At 40.2% G+C, this 19,125-nt stretch overlaps 1 protein-coding gene across 2 annotated transcripts; it reads right to left on the bottom strand.

The window, feature by feature from the left end:
- Positions 1-2,910: 2,910 nt before the first annotated feature.
- Positions 2,911-15,947, bottom strand: LOC139542480 (protein SET-like). Of its 2 annotated transcripts, XM_071347942.1 has the most exons (8): positions 15,750-15,928; positions 14,637-14,780; positions 14,377-14,454; positions 14,164-14,275; positions 7,488-7,642; positions 7,104-7,180; positions 5,800-5,969; positions 2,911-5,051 (listed from the first exon to the last, which is right to left on the bottom strand). In XM_071347942.1, the coding sequence occupies exons 1-8, from the start codon at positions 15,783-15,785 to the stop codon at positions 4,897-4,899; spliced, it is 927 nt and encodes a 308-aa protein (XP_071204043.1). In that variant the 5' UTR covers positions 15,786-15,928; the 3' UTR covers positions 2,911-4,896. The 2 variants fall into 2 exon arrangements, with proteins under 2 accessions (XP_071204043.1, XP_071204042.1); XM_071347941.1 differs by having other exon boundaries at positions 14,637-15,947.
- Between the last annotated feature and the right edge of the window lie 3,178 nt (positions 15,948-19,125).

The following is a 19,125-nucleotide window of genomic DNA, read 5'->3' as shown; positions in this document are numbered from 1 at the left end:
AGTGGTGGTGCCCCGATCCCGCAGCTGAATCAACTTTAGGAGACGGTCCTGGTGCTTGCTGGACTTTCTTGGGCGCCCTGAAGCCTTCTTCACAACAATTGAACCACTCTCCTTGAAGTTCTTGATGATCCGATTGAACCACTCTCCTTGAAGTTCTTGATGATCCGATAAATGGTTGATTTGGGTGCAATCTTACTGGCAGCAATATCCTTGCCTGTGAAGGCCTTTTTGTGCAAAGCAATGATGACGGCACGTGTTTCCTTGCAGGTAACCATGGTTGAAAGAAGAACAATGATACCAAGCATCACCCTCCCTTTGAAGCTTCCAGTCTGTTATTCGAACTCAATCAGTATGACAGAGTGATCTCCAGCCTTGTCCTTGTCAACACTCACACTTGTGTTAATGAGAGAATTACTGAGATGATGTCAGCTGGTCCTTTTGTGGCAGGGCTGTGAAATGCAGTGGAAATGTTTTTGGGGGATTCAGTTCATTTGCATGGCAAAGAGAGACTTTGCAATTTAATTGCAATTCATCTGATCACTCTTCATAACGTTCTGGAGTATATGCAAACTGCCATCATACAAACTGAGGCAGCAGACTTTGTGAAAATTTATATTTGTGTCATTCTCAAAACTTTTAGCCACGACTGTACAAGCATATGTGTGGTGGGGGGTGCTCACACATCATTCTAGTGAGATCATGCCTCCCTCTCTCTCTGTGACTAGGCAGAGCAGAGTAGTCACCATGCTCTCTGGGATCTTTCAGATAACAGTCATCCATCTGATATGCATATCTGTCAGGACCTGGGAGGCCAGGCTGAGGCTAATCAGTCCAATCATCTATCTCTCTCCACTCAGCGTCTCCCACGCTCCTTCTTGCTCTCTATTCTCACTCCCTCGCTCTGCCTCCACGCCTTCTCTTGCTCAGTGGAACTTCTCGTAACTTATCTTACTCACCACAAGCATAGTACATACAGTTGGTGACACACATGCACACACACAAACATGCATACACATTGTCAAGTAGCTGGTATTTCCCAGGCACCATGTTGTACTAAGATGCAAAGGTGATTTATGGATCATGGTTGAGCCTATCCCATCACACATGCTGGGGGTCGTCTTTGGACAAGGATCACTACAAGTGCCTGATGAGTTCAGTAACATTCCTGATAAAACCAGAGAAGGTAGACAGACTTACTGTATCTAACAGGGAGATAGATGTGTGTAATCACATTGACTTGACCCCAGCTGGAATCTAACAGAGCTTTCTCTTCTGTCACTCATCATGAAACAAAGTCTTATCCTATGGTGCTGCAACCACAAGCTCCAACACGTCTCTGGATTACATGGTTCTCTGCATTCCGTATGTCTGTTAACCATGATCAATATTGTGGAAACCACCTCCATAATTAATTAATACACATAAAAGCATTTGTGGTTTTTGCACTAGAGCCCATGAGGTGGTACAGTAATCCACTGGTCTGAATACAAGTGGGCAGAGATGAAACAAGATGAGGCTGTGAAAGTGTTTGTCGTTGTGTGATCATTTGATGGCGTCTGTATGCTGTTTTTTCCAGAGCTATTAGTAAGTGCCCCTCCTAGACTGCATGTCTCGTGTGTTCTGGAGCTAACAGCAGGACAGGTTTTTGCTAGTTGAATATTTATAATTGTGCATTAAAAAGGAATCAAGGGTTTAAGTGTACCATTGCCGCTGTTCCTTTGTCCAGGCCTGTCCAAAAATGTCCACCTTGAGGCTATTTTCAGAGCCAAGAGCTAGCATGTGAATCCACATTTCTAAAATATATCACATACTGGCACCTGCGTCATATCTGAACTGGGATACAGGTTGACATCTAAACCATAAATTATACACCGATAATGTTTGGTGTCTTCCAAGCCCCTTTGACTGTTCACATAAGAATTGGCCAACCTAAACATATTGTAAATACGATGTCTTTGCTGCCAATGTCAAAGTCAGTTGTCATTTGAGTATCTCATCTTGGGTATCAAGGTCTTTCATGCTGAGATGCATCGTATTAAACATACTTAATCATTGGGCAAAGAAAGGTAAGCTCAGGGATGCAGTTACCTTGGATACACAGTAGGCCTTTGTTTCCAAGTCAAAGTACAATTTGTTCAATACTTTTTACCAAATTGACTGTACCCATCATTTGGGTTACAAAAGGAGTTCAGAGTAGCGATACCACTTATCCTTGCTTTTGTATACTGCCATCTTCTGGTTTGGCAATATATTCCATCCAGAACATTGCATTTCCAGAACAACTTTTATAGGTACTCAACTATTTGAGGTCTGGTCACACAAAGTTCCTAGGTGGCAAAGGTCCAGAGGAATATTGTAATTTATCATCATAGTAACCCCCACCGAGCAACCTATGGAACCCAAACTGTTCAAACCCCACTTGTTGGCAGATGAAATTGTAATTTTTATAGCTAAATTCCTGCAATTCTACACATTGCCATGTCTTGTGTGTGTTCATATGATACCTGAGTGACACAACAAAATCAAATTGGGGGAGGGGGGGGGGGGGGTTGAGGCCCCTGGGCACAATATCTGGCCATGATAACTACAACCTAACTTACGAACCAGACTGGAATCAGCTCCATGATAAACTGGACATTTGACAGAAAGCTATTTATAACCTAAAGGTCTATCAGTGAATGACATAAGAGGAAAACTGCCATTACAATACCAAATTCTGTAATTGCACCGTGTGCATTCTATTATAACTCTCAACAGCAGTAAGTTGAACTGGACTGAGTTGCTAAAAAGTTGGGACCCGTATTGACCCCATTCTGGGCCCAGATCAGTATGGCTATTACAGGCTATGATTGTGTCACCCTAACAATTTCTAATATCAACATTTAAACAATTAAAAACAGTAAGCAAAAATAAATAAAACTTGCTATTTAATTAAGTCTGATTCAAAATGTGGACATCTTAAAAAACTAACAAACACTTTCTTCAAAACTACAGCATACTATAAAATTCAGCACACAAAATATAACTTTGTTAATGTACACTATATTTCAAATTCCAGATGGTTACAGATAACGATTTAAGCTTAACAGATCTGAACTCTGCACAAAAGGTTAACTTTAAATATGTACATGCCAATGCCACCAGTCTGTGTGGAAAAGAAATAACATAAAAGCACTAGTATTGCTACAGTAGTTTAAGAGCAACCCTTGGCTACAGTTATGCTACTTCGTCAGACCACTCATCAATGCCTTTGAAGCAACAATCAATGCAAATATTCTCTCTGAACAGCACACCATTCAAACATCATCGTGACTTAACTTTACTTATTGCAAAAAAAACGAAAACAAAATTAAATGTGATGGATACCAGTTTCTAAAAGATAAAAACAAAAACAATGCAACAAGCTCAAAATATTACAATTCATGTCAAAATGTTGGATTTCACACATCTCAATCAATTTGTTAAAATATATTTAAAGATGGAATCCAGAGTAGCGGGAAACAGCGCCACTGGCTGAGGAGCAGTAAAGCATTGCAGTACATATTGTGCTCTTCAATCGCGCTTGCAATGACATCTGAGATGGGATTTATTTTATTTGCAGTAACTTCTTTGTTGTAATATCGCAAACGGGCGTGTCTGTTTCGCCATGAAGGATTCCAGCTTTAAAATGATTTAAATGAATACATTGACTAGAAAATGTGAATATGGGTGTAGAGCTACACACTAAGTTTATGATAGAAAAGGAAAAACACAGGTGACACATTACCTATATTTACCTTAAACTAACAAACTACTGTAGAATAAACTTATTTTACACAGATACACCCAAACAATGGTAGGTGTGTAAGAAAACCTTATATGGTCTCTAAAATAAATCAGTTTCCTTCCATGAAAACACCCACGACTAGGTCATCCCTGAGAACAAGATTTGGTTCAGTATGAAGTGCATCCGAGACATGTTTTGTAAATGATTACAACCCCTCAACAAAAAAATAAAATCACCTTTTTACTTCGTCAAAGATGAGATTTACAATAGGAAAAGTTCAAGACGTGATCACTGATGCCGGTCAGTAAAATATCTAGGATTGTTTTATAGAACTACTTGCAACAAGAGATGCTCTCAAATTTTCGCAGTCTCAAACCTCATTTAATACGATTGTATTAGTTTTCTTTCCATTTTGTGTTGAGCAGCCCTATCAACAAGAGTGAATGACTCAAGAACTAATACCTTTCACGATGCAGAATTAAGATATAGGCATGGCTCCTTAGATTCTTTATTACTGGGATCTAAAATTCAAACAAAAATCAAAACAGACTACACTAAAATATACGGGTCGTTCGACGAAATGAGTGCCTTTTGCATCCCTTTGATATTTTAAGTAGAAATTGTGCACAAAAGCAGGTGAGCTGGTTCGACTCTTTTTGGCAATTTTCTAGTTTTGTGGTGGAAAACTATACGGGTTGAGCATAACATGTCTATCTATGGGTAACTGTTTTAACAATTTCATTTTTTGGGGTGAAGCTTGCATTCAAATTGCCCCTCCCTGTTGCACAAGACAAGCTTCCATTCTCCCTGTTAAGAGGGATTTTATGGCTAATTTAAGATAAAATCAACCCTGTTACTTTATTTGTCACTTAACAGGCACCTGCTATAGTCCAAAAACATGTTTTTTAACATGTGCTCTTTATGACAGAATGTTAAAGGTGAAACAAAGTATTTTTTTCACCAAGTTAAAGTACTCAAAAGATGGGCTGACCAATAGGAGATCAAAACATGATGTCTCTGCTTTTTTAATTTACCCTGATTTTAAAAAGGCAATGAGGAACTTAGAATGTATTAATCATTTTGCTTTTGTGCATAATAAGAAAAAAGGAAACTGGGAAAAATGAACAATCTTAGCACTCGTCCTCTTCTTCGTCCACCTCAATATCCTCCTCGTCATCTTGGTCTCGAACCTCGCGACCTCGTAATTCATCCACCGCTTCATCCTTCTCTCCGTACGAGTCCTCATCCTCATCCTCTCTGGCCTCCTGGCCGCTGTCATCAGACCCTGGAGATGATCAGACCTTTTATAATGGGTTTCCCACTTTGAGCAAATGGATTGATTGGCACGGGATATAAACAGGGGTTTAACAATGGATTATGGTGAATGTTGAGTAGGAATATAATTATGTTGTACAATTGGTCAAAACTGTTGATTTTAGTTCCCCCTGCAATAAAATGTGTGTGAATGGTAAAAACATTGAGTGGTGGATTGAAGTATCAGGTAACCAAAATGTATAAACAAAGCACACCTTAACCAAGTAAACATTAAAAAAATAACTTCCAATGACTGTACAAATACCCCTTATTTAATGTACGAACAGTCTTTGAGTCTACTGGATTTTGCAGAAAATTGGCAGATCAGTGTGAATAAGCTGCCGAGTTTGCATGTAAAAAATCACAAAGTCTTCCTGAACCATTGAAATAAATAGACTTTCATCCAAACAATGACTTCATGTTCTGAACTGAGCTGCAAAGCTGACCAGCAGATCCAACAAACTTCCACATTCTATGTGGTTCTCGTATAACATTTCTGCTTGTGGAAAATGTCTTACTGTCTATCACCACCTCTCCATCACCATCCTCCTGTGGGCTTTTTCATCTGATTCTGAGGACATATTCGCTGTCTATTCACCTGCTTACTCATACAGGGAGATCTTGCTATACACTTATACACATTTCTCAGGAGGTAGAGGTAAACCAGCAGACAGTGTGGCCCTAAAGCACTAGAATCAGGTCCATTAGTCTTCTCTAACCTGCATCTTGGCCCCCATGCACCTTGTCCTCATCTTCATCCTCCTCTTCCCTGCTATGACCTCGTCCAGGCTTAGCCTGCTCTTCAGCCTGGTCTTCGTCATCATCCGAGTCGGAGATCACCACACAATCATCCCCGTTGCTGTTGTCAGCTGGCTTGGGCCCACTGGTGCTGTTGGAACCGGATGTTGTGATCAGGGATGTTAACAGCACGAGAGTAGCTCTACAAAAAGCTGGTACTGGAGTGAAGTGCTTTTGTCAGCCCAGTCATTGCGCAACAAATAACAATTCTAAAAGCATTCGCCTGTTAAAAATGGTTTTGATCACCACGATTAAAAATAGCCACTTTTATTTCTCAACCTCAACTCGTAATTAAAGTTTGCCTCTCATTCGCCATTCGAGTGCATATAAAGTAAACGGTTGGCAGCCTATCAGCGCATCACCCACTACTTTACAATATGAGCTTGATGCAGTATAATTGTTTGAAACCTGAAAATGTTACTATACTTCAAATAATGAGGCATGTCTTAATTTGCGACAAAGTAGCCTTGCCAAAATCCATCTATAGAAACATGAAGGCAATTATTTTATTAAGACTTCCTCGTGCCATTAACAAGCATTTCTCTCCTGTTCTATTGGTTTTCATATCAACTTTCTTTCGTTGTCCAGAAGCCAAAGGCACCATCCCAGTCATATTAGCAACCTATCCTAGTTGTTTCCATGTTTCTAACGAAGATGTTTATCTCTGTCACATATGGAACCGCTCACATCAGGTGTGCTGTTTAAAACTGTGTTTTACTGCGAATTACATTCTGGTGAAAGTTTGGTTTTATTAGCTGCTTCATTACAGGAAGTGCATGTTCAATAATAGGCTATAGCCTTTTGACGAAGATAATAGGTTTGCTATTTTGCCTGTTTCCATTAAGCTCTTAATGAAAAATGCCTGTTCCTTGTATGCATCTAGCCCAGTGGTATGTATGCATGCATAGTATTTTCTGTTGGTCAGTAATTTTACTGTTTGGAAAAAATATAACAGTTTGTTGACCAGATAATTGGGATCGGTTAGTCGGCAGCAAAATTGACTGAAATTTGCATCCGTAGTTGTGATAGTTAGGACAATCTTGAGACCTGTCACGTCCTGGTTTTTTTTATACACAAAATGCTTTCTAATAAAAGTGTTTGGTATTATTTTAGGCTACATTACATCACATATTAAAGTGGTAATAGCATGGTAATAGTATCATGGAGATGGAACAGTCCTTATTGAACTTAGTTCCACAAGAAGAAGTTTTGTTGGGCAGCTTACCTGCCATTCTGCCTGGGTTCCCACAGTGGAGTCAGGTAGTATCTCAGAGGGTTTCTGAAAAGGTCATCCTTCAGTATCTATAGATTCACACGGAACAAACAGAACAGTGTGTTGGAATAGTGCAGTAACGTTAAGAGTTATAGAGCCTTAAATAATGGCAGTCGTGTGGTCACCAGCGGAACTGTGCAATGTTCAATGGGTGGCAAATAGCCTAGCGGCTAAGAGCGTTGGGCCAGTAACCGAAAGGTCGCTGGTTGGAATCACTGAGCCGACTAGGTGAAAAATCTGTTGACTAAAATGTTGAATGTGTGTGCTGGATTACTTCATGCATGTCAGACTGTGCACCAGTTCGCAACCTGTGCCAAGCAGTGAGCATGCCGTTACCTGTGCTATATCGTCCCGGCCAGGGCTGGTGTGGTCGCTGAACCAGTTGAAGAAGGTCTGGTAAATGCCACGTCCCGATCTCCTGGGTTCACTGTGGAGCGTCAGGTTCTGCCCGCGGTACCACAGGATGGGGTCAGAGAAAGACACTGGAGATCCTGTAAGAGGACATGTAACAGGGGAAGGATATTGTCATTATTGGCCTCATTTACACCAAAAACCAGATTACACCTCTGCGTAGACACGGGAGTCTGGTCCTGTTACTATTTTCCCCGTACTGTCCGTGTCCCACAACAGTTCCATGACCCCGACAATTTTCCTGTCCCGATATAAAATTACTCCAGTCCCGTGCTCATTTTAACATGCAGAAATAACTTCCTCCATTAGCTGCTCGTCTGTCGGTCCCCCCAACTCCCTGCTGCGTGTTTGTTTTCATAGCAATGGCCCCTCACAAGACACGAGAGCTGTTCGCTCGCTGGTAGCTACTTTCCATTGCCTGCCCAGCTGATACATTTCTTTTGCTATCTATAAATAAGGACAAACCACCTGGTACCGACAACCTGGATGGTCAATTGCTGAGGTTGGTAGCAGAATACATTGTGAATCCTGACATCTTCAATTTAAGCCTAGAAGACAGTGGGTGCCATGGAACAAGGCAAAGATCACTTCACTACTCAAAAATAGCAGAGCACCCTTTAAATGGTTCAAACAGCTGACCAATCAAACTTTGGGAGAACAAAAATTGTTTGATCAAATAAAGTTAATTTACAGAAAACAAATTAACAGACTTTCAGCACGCTTATAGCGAAGGGCACTACATGCTCGGCACTGACACATGACTGATTATTGGCTGAAAGAAATTGATAGTAAGAAGATTGAAGGAGCTGTTTTGTTAGACTCCATGCAGCTTTTGATGTCATTGATCATAACCTATTGCTGAAAAAATGTTGGTGTTATGGATTTACATCCTCTGCCTTATTATGGTTTGAGAGTTACCCCTCGAATAGAACACAGAGGGTTTTTGTTAATGGAAGCCTCTCTCATGCAAATTCAGTTGAGTATGGTGTACTGCTCTGCAGCCGGCTAGGGCAGTGGTGTAAAGTACTGAAGTAAAAACACTTTAAAGTACTACTTAAGTCGTTTTGGGGGGAATCTGTACTTTACTATTTATATATTTTTGACAACTTTTTCTTCACTACATTCCTAAAGAAAATAATATAGGTTTTACGCCTAACATTATTCCTGACACCCAAAATAACTCGTTACACTTTGAATGCTTAGCAGGACAAGAAGATTGTCTAATTCGCACACTTATCAAGAGAACATCCCTGGTCATCCCTACTGCCTCTGATCTGGCAGACTCAAAACACAAATGCTTCATTTGTAAATTATTTAAATGATATATACTTTTACTTTTGATACTTAAGTACATTTAAAACCAAATACTTTTACTGAGTAGTATTTTACTGGGTGACTCACTTTTACTGGAGTTATTTTCTTTTTAAAAGGCATCTTTACTTCTATTCAAGTATGATTTTTTCCCCCCACCACTAGTCTAGTGCCATTGTTTTCTGTTTTTACAAATTACCTTCCACTGACCTTGAATAAAGCCTGTCTGCCTATGTATGCTGATGACTTAACGTATACACGCTGTCAGCAACAGTAAAATAAATAACTGAGACACTTAACAGAGCTCCAGTCAATTTTAGAATGGGTAACTAGCAATAGGCTGGTGCTAAATATCTCAAACTAAAATCCCTCACTCAACCTCGTTTAGATCTATTATTGAATAATGTGGCTATTGAGCAAGTTGAGGAGACTAAACTACTGGGTGTAACCCTAGATAGCAAGCTGTCATGGTCAAAACATTTAGATTCAAATGGTTACTAAAATAGGAAGAGGTCTGTCCATGATAGGGCGTTGCTCTGCCTTCTTGACATCTCAGTCATCCAGACAGGTCGTACTGGCCCTAGTTTCATCAAACCTGGACTACTGCCCAGCTGTGTAATTCAAAGGAAATGTGCAGCAAAAGACATTGATGAATTGCAGTTGGTCCAGTACAATGCAGCACATATTGCACTTAGATGTACATGGAGGGAAAGTGTCAGTAACATGCATATCAGTCTCGCCTGGCTCAAAGTTGAGGAGAGTGACTGCATCACTATTGGTGTCATTTCAGTAAACTAGGCATGTGTCGCGAGTCAATACTTCACAGGAGAGCCATTTGAATGTAAACTTTTATTTTTTTATCAAAATGCATTTTTTTTGGCAGAATTGCCTTCTGGAACATATGAACTTTCATGTGCCTTACATTTGTATGCTATCTGTAAATACAAATATATATTTTAATTACGAGCCTAGTTTAGCCACAGAAAAAAGACAGCAACCTTGCTGCTAGCCATGATTGGCTAAGATAATGAGTGGACTGGACATGCCGAGAGAGGAGTTCGGATTGGTCTGCCATGTAGCACGCTTTTGTCTATTTGAGCTGGTCAGTATGTTTTTTATTTTACCTTTATTTAACTAGGCAAGTCAGTTAAGAACACATTTTTATTTTCAATGACGGCCTAGGAACAGTGGGTTAACTGCCTTGTTCAGGGGCAGAAGGCCAGATTTTTACCTTTGCTAGCTAGCATTAAACTTATCTTATATGTGTAGGTAATCCTGTCTAACAGATTATTTTTTTTAAAAGACATCGCATAGCAGAACTGCATTAGAGTTTCTCTCCACTTTCTGGAGGACCAAGTTATGAAATCAGTGGAATTAGAGTATGATAGCTAAGGAGATGGAGAACACACCTGTCTCCGGATTACAACTTAAGGGGAACCATGGCATCCGCGAGAGAGAGGGGGAAGAATCCATCCATGTATACGGACAGGTAAGAGAGTCTAGCTAGCTACATTTTCAGATATTACACATTCCTAATTTTGTCAAAGTAATTTTCATTTCAAGTTAAAGTGTACCGTTAGCTGGCTAGCTAACGTTACGTGTATGATCTGTGTAGTAATATTATTCGTATCTCAGAGCCTTTGCATTGCTAGTTATAGCCTAATGTTAGCCAGCTAACATTTAACCTGGTTGGTTAGCTACCTGCAGATTAATGCAGGGTAGTAACTAGAGGTTGACCGATTTAATTAGGGCCGATTTCAAGTTTTCATAAATCGGTCATCTGATTTTTGGACGCCGATTACATTGCAATCCACGAGGAAACTGCGTGGCAGGCTGACCACCTGTTATGCGAGTGCAGCGTCAAAAGGACCTTGTGGCTGCAAGGAGCCAAGGTAAGTTGCTAGCTAGCATTAAACTTATCTTATAAAAAACAATCTTCACAAAATCACTAGTTAACTACACATGGTTGATGATATTACTAGGTTAACTAGCTTGTCCTGCATTGCATATAATCAATGCGGTGCCTGTTAATTTATCGTTGAATCACAGCCTACTTCAACATCACCAAACGGGTGATGATTTAACAAAAGCGCATTCGCGAAAAATGCACAAATGTACCTAACCATAAACACCAATGCCTTTCTTAAAATCAATACACAGAAGTATATATTTTTTTAATCTGCATATTTAGTTAAAAGAAATTCATGTTAGCAGGAAATATTAACTAGGGAAATTGTGTCACTTCTCTTGCATTCAGTGCAAGCAGAGTCAGTGTATATGCAACAGTTTGGGCCGCCTGGCCCGATGCGAACTGTGAACTAATTTGCCAGAATTTTACATAATTATGACATAACATTGAAGGTTGTGCAATGTAACAGCAATATTTAGACTTAGGGTTGCCACTCGTTCGATAAAATATGGAACGGTTCCGTATTTCACTGAAAGAATAAACGTTTTGTTTTCGAAATGATAGTTTCCGGATTTGACCATATTAATGACCAAAGGCTCGTATTGCTGTGATTATTATAATAAGTCTACGATTTGATAGAGCAGTCTGAGCGGTGGTAGGCAGCAGCAGGCTTCTAAGCATTCATTTGAACAGCACTTTACTGCGTTTGCCAACAGCTCTTAGCAATGATTGAAGCACAGCGCTGTTTATGACTTCAAGCCTATCAACTCCCGAGATTAGGCTGGCAATACTAAAGTGCCCATAAGAACAATAGTCAAAGGTATATGAAATACAAATAGTATAGAGAGAAATAGTCGACGCATCATAATTCCTATAATAACCACAACCTAAAACTTCTAAACTGGGAATTTTGAAGAACTGGGAATCTTGAACCACCAGCTTTCATATGTTCTCATGTTCTGAGCAAGGAACTTAAACGTTAGCTTTTTTACATGGCACATATTGCACTTTTACTTCTCCAACACTGTTTTTTTGCATTATTTAAACCAAATTGAACATGTTTCATTATTTATTTGAGACTAAATGGATTTTTAAAATATATTATATTAAGTTAAAGTGTTCATTCAGTATTGTTGTAATTGTCATGATTACAAATACATATTAAAATTGTTTGATTAATCGGTATCTGCTTTTTTTGGTCCTCCAATAAATCGGTATCGAAAAATCATAATCGGTCGACCTCTAGCAGTAACGTCATGAATTGAGATTATGGTTAATTGTTTAGCTAGCTAGATGTCTTAACAAAAGACTTCACTATGCAAGTATCCATTTCAATAGAATGTTCATGATGTCACCGCGACAGCTGTTGATATACGTAGCTGGTAAAATCTACTCCGATTTCAAGCACTCATCTGAGTGTGCCAGAGCTCAGAATAACTGACTCATTTACGAACGCTCAACACCCGTTTAAAATGGCCGGTGTCTGTAAACGTTGAATAAAAAAAAAACGTAATTTGTTGCCAGCAGCACAGTTGTAGTCACCAACGCTCTGGATAACATAAAAAAACAGCATATCCAGCTCTGCAAGGGCAAGTAAAATGGTCAGAGTGAGCTGTTCTTGCATTTGTGTCTGGAAGTAGCTAGCCAATGTTAGCCAGTTAGGTTGGGTGCTTGACTGCGTTAGTACACAAAGCACGGCTCAACCCTTAACTTCTTCGGGGTAGGGGGCAGCATTTTCACTTTTGGATAAATAGCACACCCAAATTCAACTGCCTGCTACTCATCCCCAGAATATAAGATATGCATACCATTAGTAGATTTGGATAGAAAACACTCGGGAAGTTTCTAAAACTGTTTGAATCATGTCTGTGAGTATAACAGAACTTATGTAGCAGGCAAAACCCAGAGGACAAACCATTCAGAATTTAAAAAAAAAATTACGTCACTGTCTTTTCAATGAGTTTTCATTGGGACACCAGATTTCTAAGGGACTTGTTTGCAGTTCCTACTGCTTCCACTGGATGTCACCAGTCTTTGGAAATTGGTTGAGGTTATTCCTTTGTGTAATGAAGAAGTACGGACATCTTAAATGAGGGTCACTTGAAGTAAATTGTTTGAGGCACATTACCAAAAAAGTTGCGTCAGTTTGTTTTCTTTTTGTATTGAACACAGATCATCCCGTCTTCAATTTGATCGATTATTAAATACCTAACGTTGTATTACAAAAGTAGTTCGAAATGTTTTGGTAAAGTTTACATGTAACTTTTGATATATTTTGTAGTGACGTTGCGCAAGTTGGAAGCTGTGTTTTTCTGGATGAAACGCTCCAAATAAATTGACATTTTGGATATATATCGATGGAATTAATCGAACAAAAGGACCATTTGTGATGTTTATGGGACATATTGGAGTGATTTTTATATTTTTATTTCTGCGTTTTGTGTCGTGCCTGCAGTGTTGAAATATGCTACTCTCTTTGTTTACTGTTGTGCTATCATCAGATAATAGCATCTTATGCTTTCGCCGAAAAGCCTTTTTGAAATCTGACATGTTGGCTGGATTCACAACGAGTGTAGCTTTAATTTGGTATCTTACATGTGTGATTTTAATGAAAGTTTGATTTTTATATCATTTTATTTGAATATGGCGCTCTGTATTTTCCCTGGCTATTGGCCAGGTGGGACGATTGCGTCCCACCTACCCCAGAGAGGTTAAAGAGATGGGTGTGGCTAAAGCTTAAGAGGGTGTGAACGATGCTGAATGCTTGTAGACAAAGAGCTCTCCAGTAGGTGTACCAAAATATTCAAAGGCCATTTTCTCAAAAGTGAGGTTTATCAACTTTCAAAGCAGAATTACTTTCCCATTGTTCCTCAACTGTAGTGTATGATACCATTTTCTCTGAGTCTCTACTTTTATCCAATGTAAAAAATACCATTTCAAATTTTGCTACACAAGACCGAATCGAGCCAGTCGGTCACAAATACCAAAATTGTAGTGATTGAAGACTGAAGAATGCGTGTTACTCTAGTGAGGAGGGGTAGAGGGGAAAAACACTCAAAACGATATGTCCTCCTAAAACTGCTTACAACACAAAAATAACTGTTTGTTCCTCAACTGTAAATAATTCCTGCACTGCCCGTCCCTGTGGACTATTGATCCTGTTCGGTCCGGTCACAAACTTGATCCCTATTCCTGCCAGAATCCCACGGTAGTCCTGTTCCCGTGTTATCCTGTCCAATGTCTAAATGTTGCATCCTAAAGTCTGTTGTTTAGAGATGGTGACTTAATTTGCCCTTATATTCAATTGTTGTGCCCCAGCCGGGTCCATTTACATAAGAGCGGACAAGCAAGATAGATATGAAAACTGGATCTGTCACTCACCTCCCATTCCAAGGTGGAGCTCCTTCACTATGATGACGTTTTTGAAGTAAGGGTTCCGCCTGAAGTGGAACCCGATTCTGTAGCCAAGCTTGTTGTTTTTGAAGGATTCAATCTACGTAGGAGACAAGACATTTAAAATTCAGGGGAGCAATAGGTTATTTATTCTGAAGAATATAAAGATTCATTACATTTTCGCTGGGATTATTTAATTACTTCAAGGTTGGTCATGTAACTGAGAGCGTCTTCATCGGTTTCGTCGATGTGAGCAGAGAGATGAGGGTGGTTCAACAACTGTTGAGCTTTGAGTCAAGAGAAAAATAAATGTGACATACCTACACACTCACCAACATATACAGTGTCTATGCACATAATTCACAGGCACATGAATTGGAATCATGAAGTAATTTGTTGCCATCTGGAAAAGTGTGTGTGTGTGTCACTGTGTGCGTTTCTAAGAGTATTCAAAAGGATACTGCCGTGACCCAGAAGTCAGGGATGGCTTGTGTGATTGAGCTGCGCTGGTCCAGGTGTGGACGGCGCTGGCAGCTCATCTTCAGCTCTAACCGCTGGTGGAGCCACGCACCTTTCTTCTCCAGAGTATCCAGCCTCATCTGTACCTGTGCCAGAAGGGACAATGATTGTCGGATCTCTGGGGCCATCTTCACTGATACTATGGCGCATTCCCCGTCATCGTCATTATCTGATGGGAATGAGGAACTCGGCGTGGAGGATGATCCAGGTATTGAGTCGTCGTCCTCATCGGGCATGTCCTCAACATCCTCCCTGTCAACTCCACGCAGTGAGGTAGAGCTGTCTGCCGCTGCTGCCTGCGTGTGAAGACCCCTTTCAGGTTTTGCCCGTTCCTTTGAGGACTCATGGTCACCACGCTTAACTTTGTGTCTCAGTCTCTCATGATGTACAACTTTTTTGGAGGAGCAGGACGTTTGTTTCGCCTCATCTGTAGTTGCTCTTGTGAAACTAGCAAGTGCCTTGGCGGCTGCTATTGCGGCCGAATCAGACTGGTCCAGTGAAGTTGAGGGTCGGCAATCTCCAGCACCAGCACTTTCCTCGGTGTCTACTTTCTTTGGATCGCGAGAGACTGGTGCACTCTCGGCGACGCTGACATGTGCATCAGCGTCTAGTCCACTCTCGTCATTTCCATTATTCTTCTCTTCCTTGGCTGATACTTTATCGCCATCTTCCCCATTTTTGTTTCCATGAGAATTCGATGTTAAATCACTGGACACGTCGTCGCCCACTTTGGCTAACTTACTATGAAGCGGGGCCTCACCAGCCTGATCAGGGGACGGACATCGTTTCTTCAGTGCGGAGACTGCAGACTTTTTGCTGCAGCTCGTTTTTTCGCTCATTTTTGCTAATTAACCTTAACTTACTAGCTAAAGCAATACACCACAAATGAGTTAGGGGGTAGGGGAATTGCTTGCTTAGACGTGACTGGCTAACTTGTTCGTTGCACAAATTACTAACTATTATTTTCTATAAACAGTTAGCAAGCTAGTTTGGCTAGCTACTTACCCTCCTTTTCCGCGTAAATTTAGCTAGAGGCCTAAAGCGAGCTAGCTTACCTTACGTGTGTTCTTCGTATCACAACACGGCCCCATTCTCTTAAAAGCTAGATATCAATTTAGCAATAGTTGTGGATAATAATAAAGTATTAACGTTATATTGAAGAATGTATTGGTTTATAATTCCACATAGTCCTAAAATTGTTTATATTTGTCCTTTCCCTCACTATTTCTTCGTCCGCGATATTTATTACATTCCGGGACAGGAAAACAATTCGCTGATTGGTTAGAGGTCGCCGCGCCTAAAGCTTTCCGCCAATGATACAACGGGGGTAATGTTTACGTGTTTGAAGCCCACTGAGGTATAATAAGAAGACCAGTGCTATTCGGGATCCTTGGGATATCCATACCATAACCCTTAACCATTTTACATTTCAGCTAGTCCCAAGGATGCTACGGACACCTGCCGAGTCCGCTTTTTTATATATATATTTTCTTAAACTCGTGTGCTTGGTTTGGTTATGTACTTTGCTAAATATGCATTTTGAATATATAATCCAACTTCCTTATATGTTGAGGTATAATGTAAAAACTGGAGACTGCGATATTCTACTGTTGTTTTCAAGGTAATCTACTCACGTTAGCATATGCCAATTCATGGCCCTTCTATGGACCAACATCACATGCGCACTAGCACTCAGTGCGCACAGGGTTTCAACGAGTTACTACAGCCATAAAGTCAGTGGCAATATTATAAAAATGTATGAAAACAAAAACATTTAGCAATGTGGTTAAGGGTAGGATTAAGGTTATATTTAAAATCTAATTTTAAGGAGATAAATTGTAGAAATAGGCAGCATTTATTTATTTGTGGCAACTAGGGAGCAGCAAGGTTGTTTTTATTTGAATCTTTATTTAACTAGGCAAGTCATTTAAGAACAAATTCTTATTTACAATGACAGCCTACTTGTAAAGCCCCCCTGGCCAAACCCTCCCCTAACCCGGACGACGCTGGGCCAATTGTGCGCCACCCTATGGTACTCCCGATCACAGCCGGATGTGATACAGCCCAGGATCGAACCCAGGTCATTAGTGAAGCCTCTAGCACTGCGATGCAGTGCCTTAGACTGCTGCACCACTCTGGGTCTAGTTACCTGGGGTCTAGTTGTCACTAGTAACCACAGGCAGACCCTGGCAGTATAGTAAAAATTTATGAAAACAAACATTATCTTTTTGGTCTTCATTTAAGGTTAGCAGTGTGGTAAAGATTAGAGTCAAGGTTTAAAATACGATTTTAAGAAGAGAAATAGGCGGGGTTTAGCCACAATTATGACTTGGTGGCTGTGGCAACTAGTGTAAACCAAGCAGCAGTGACATCATCATGTCATCCAAAAACATGGCAGACATTGGATGACTATAAAATGTTGTTAGATGCTCTCGAACCCAATCCATGTGTTCGAGAGCATCAAAAGGACTGCAGGCGACTGCCGACTGTCTGATCTACAGATCATCTTTCATCATATCACATTTCACTCATTATTGTTTGTAGGTCAGTCAGTCACAATTTCCCCTTGATACATTGTGGTTTTGATCCTCTCGAACGCGGCCAATATCTTCCATTGGATGTTTTGTGCGGCTGACCCTGTGCTGTTCCCCAGTCGTGTATGTTGTGTGTTGGGCTGGGTACTGTGACAGCAAAAGTCACCAAATTTCCGTTGTCTCTGTATAATGGACCATTAAAGATTACATTGTATTGTGTCTCAGACGCAGCAGCTCCACAGAGCAGAGCTCTGACGCCGCAGACGGAGGCACAAAGTGGCCAAAAAAGATTTGGTGAGCTCCCCTTAAACACTGGACTGTTGCACATACAAGTAAGTAAGTATGTGAGTGAGTGAGAAAGGGAACAAGAATGGTTTTGTGAGTATGTGTCTGACACACTAAGTTTCTCCCTCTCTCTTTTCCAGTCTTCGTTCTTTAGCAGTATCACAGATTCCACTATGCACTATTCCAATATTAGGTTTTTGAAAGATTGAAATCCGAATAAAACAAATTCACACACATCCCCTGATTCATTAAATAGAATGTTCATTGTCGTGGCATGCTTGGTTCAATAGCTATTGATAAGAGAGAACTGAATATCCAATATAAAACACATTTTACCTAACTTTACAATGCCTAAGCAAGTCTGTCTGACTCTGGCATCATTACTGAGAAGTATAGGATAAGTAATGCTTTTAACCAGCCTTTTATTTTGGCAGATCTTTTATTTTGAAGAAACTCAAATAATTTAACCTGGTCAGTCAATCGACTGCTCTTCCCACTCCCAGCCTCTAGCTGACTCTGCAGTTAACCGGTCAACTTCTAGTGAATCTTTGTTTTCATTTGAACAATTTACTACCTGTGATGTGCTACTAGATGCCTTGCATAAGACTGATGTAAAAAAAATCCACTGAGGCTGATATGCTTTATCCATTGTTGCTGCAGCTCTCTGCACCCCTGATTGGGGAATCATTAGTCCATATTTCTTACCTGACGATTATACACTTAGTATTCCCTCAGAACAGCCTCAATTCGTTGGGGCATGTACTCTACAATCCACTGGGATACTGGCCCATGTTGACTCCAATGCTTCCCACAGTTTGTCAAGTTGTATGGATGTATTGTGTTTTATTAGGATCCCCATTAGCTGTTGCAAAAGCAGCAGCTAATCTTCCTGGAGTCCACACAAAACATGAAGCATAATACATAATGACATAATACAGAACATCAATAGACAAGAACAGCTCAAAGACATACATTTAAATAAAAGGCACACATAAAAAATATTTAAAGGCACACGTAGCCTACATATCAATGCATACACACAAACTATCTAGGTCAAATAGGGGAGATGTGTTGTGCTGCGAGGAGTTGCTTTATCTGTTTTTTGAAACCAGGTTTTCTGTTTATTTGAGCAATATGAGATGGAAGGAAGTGCCATGTAATAAGGGCTCTATATAATACTGTACGCTTTCTTGAATTTGTTCTGGATTTGAAAATACCCCTGGTGGCATGTCTGTGGGATAAGTGTGTGTGTCAGAGCTGTGTTTAAGTTGACTATGCAAACAATTTGGGATTTTCAACACATTGTTTCTTATAAAAAGAAGAAGTGATGCAGTCAGTCTCTCCTCAACTCTTAGCCAAGAGAGCCTGACATGCATAGTATTTATATTAGATCTCTGATTACAATTAAGAGCAAAACATGCCGCTCTGTTCTGGGCCAGCTGCAGCTTAACTAGGTCTTTCCTTGCAGCACTGGACCACACTACTGGAAATAATTAAGATTAGACTAAACTAGAGCCTGCAGAACTTGCTTTTTGGAGTGTGGTGTCAAAAAAGCAGAGCATCTCTTTATTACAGCTTGACCTCTCCCCATCTTTACAACCATTGAATCTAT

The sequence above is a fragment of the Salvelinus alpinus genome, chromosome 17 (assembly GCF_045679555.1).
Source record: "Salvelinus alpinus chromosome 17, SLU_Salpinus.1, whole genome shotgun sequence".
Classification (NCBI taxonomy): Eukaryota; Metazoa; Chordata; class Actinopteri; order Salmoniformes; family Salmonidae; genus Salvelinus; species Salvelinus alpinus.
Note: the sequence above shows the minus strand (reverse complement) of the source record. Positions and strands in the feature narration are given on the sequence as shown.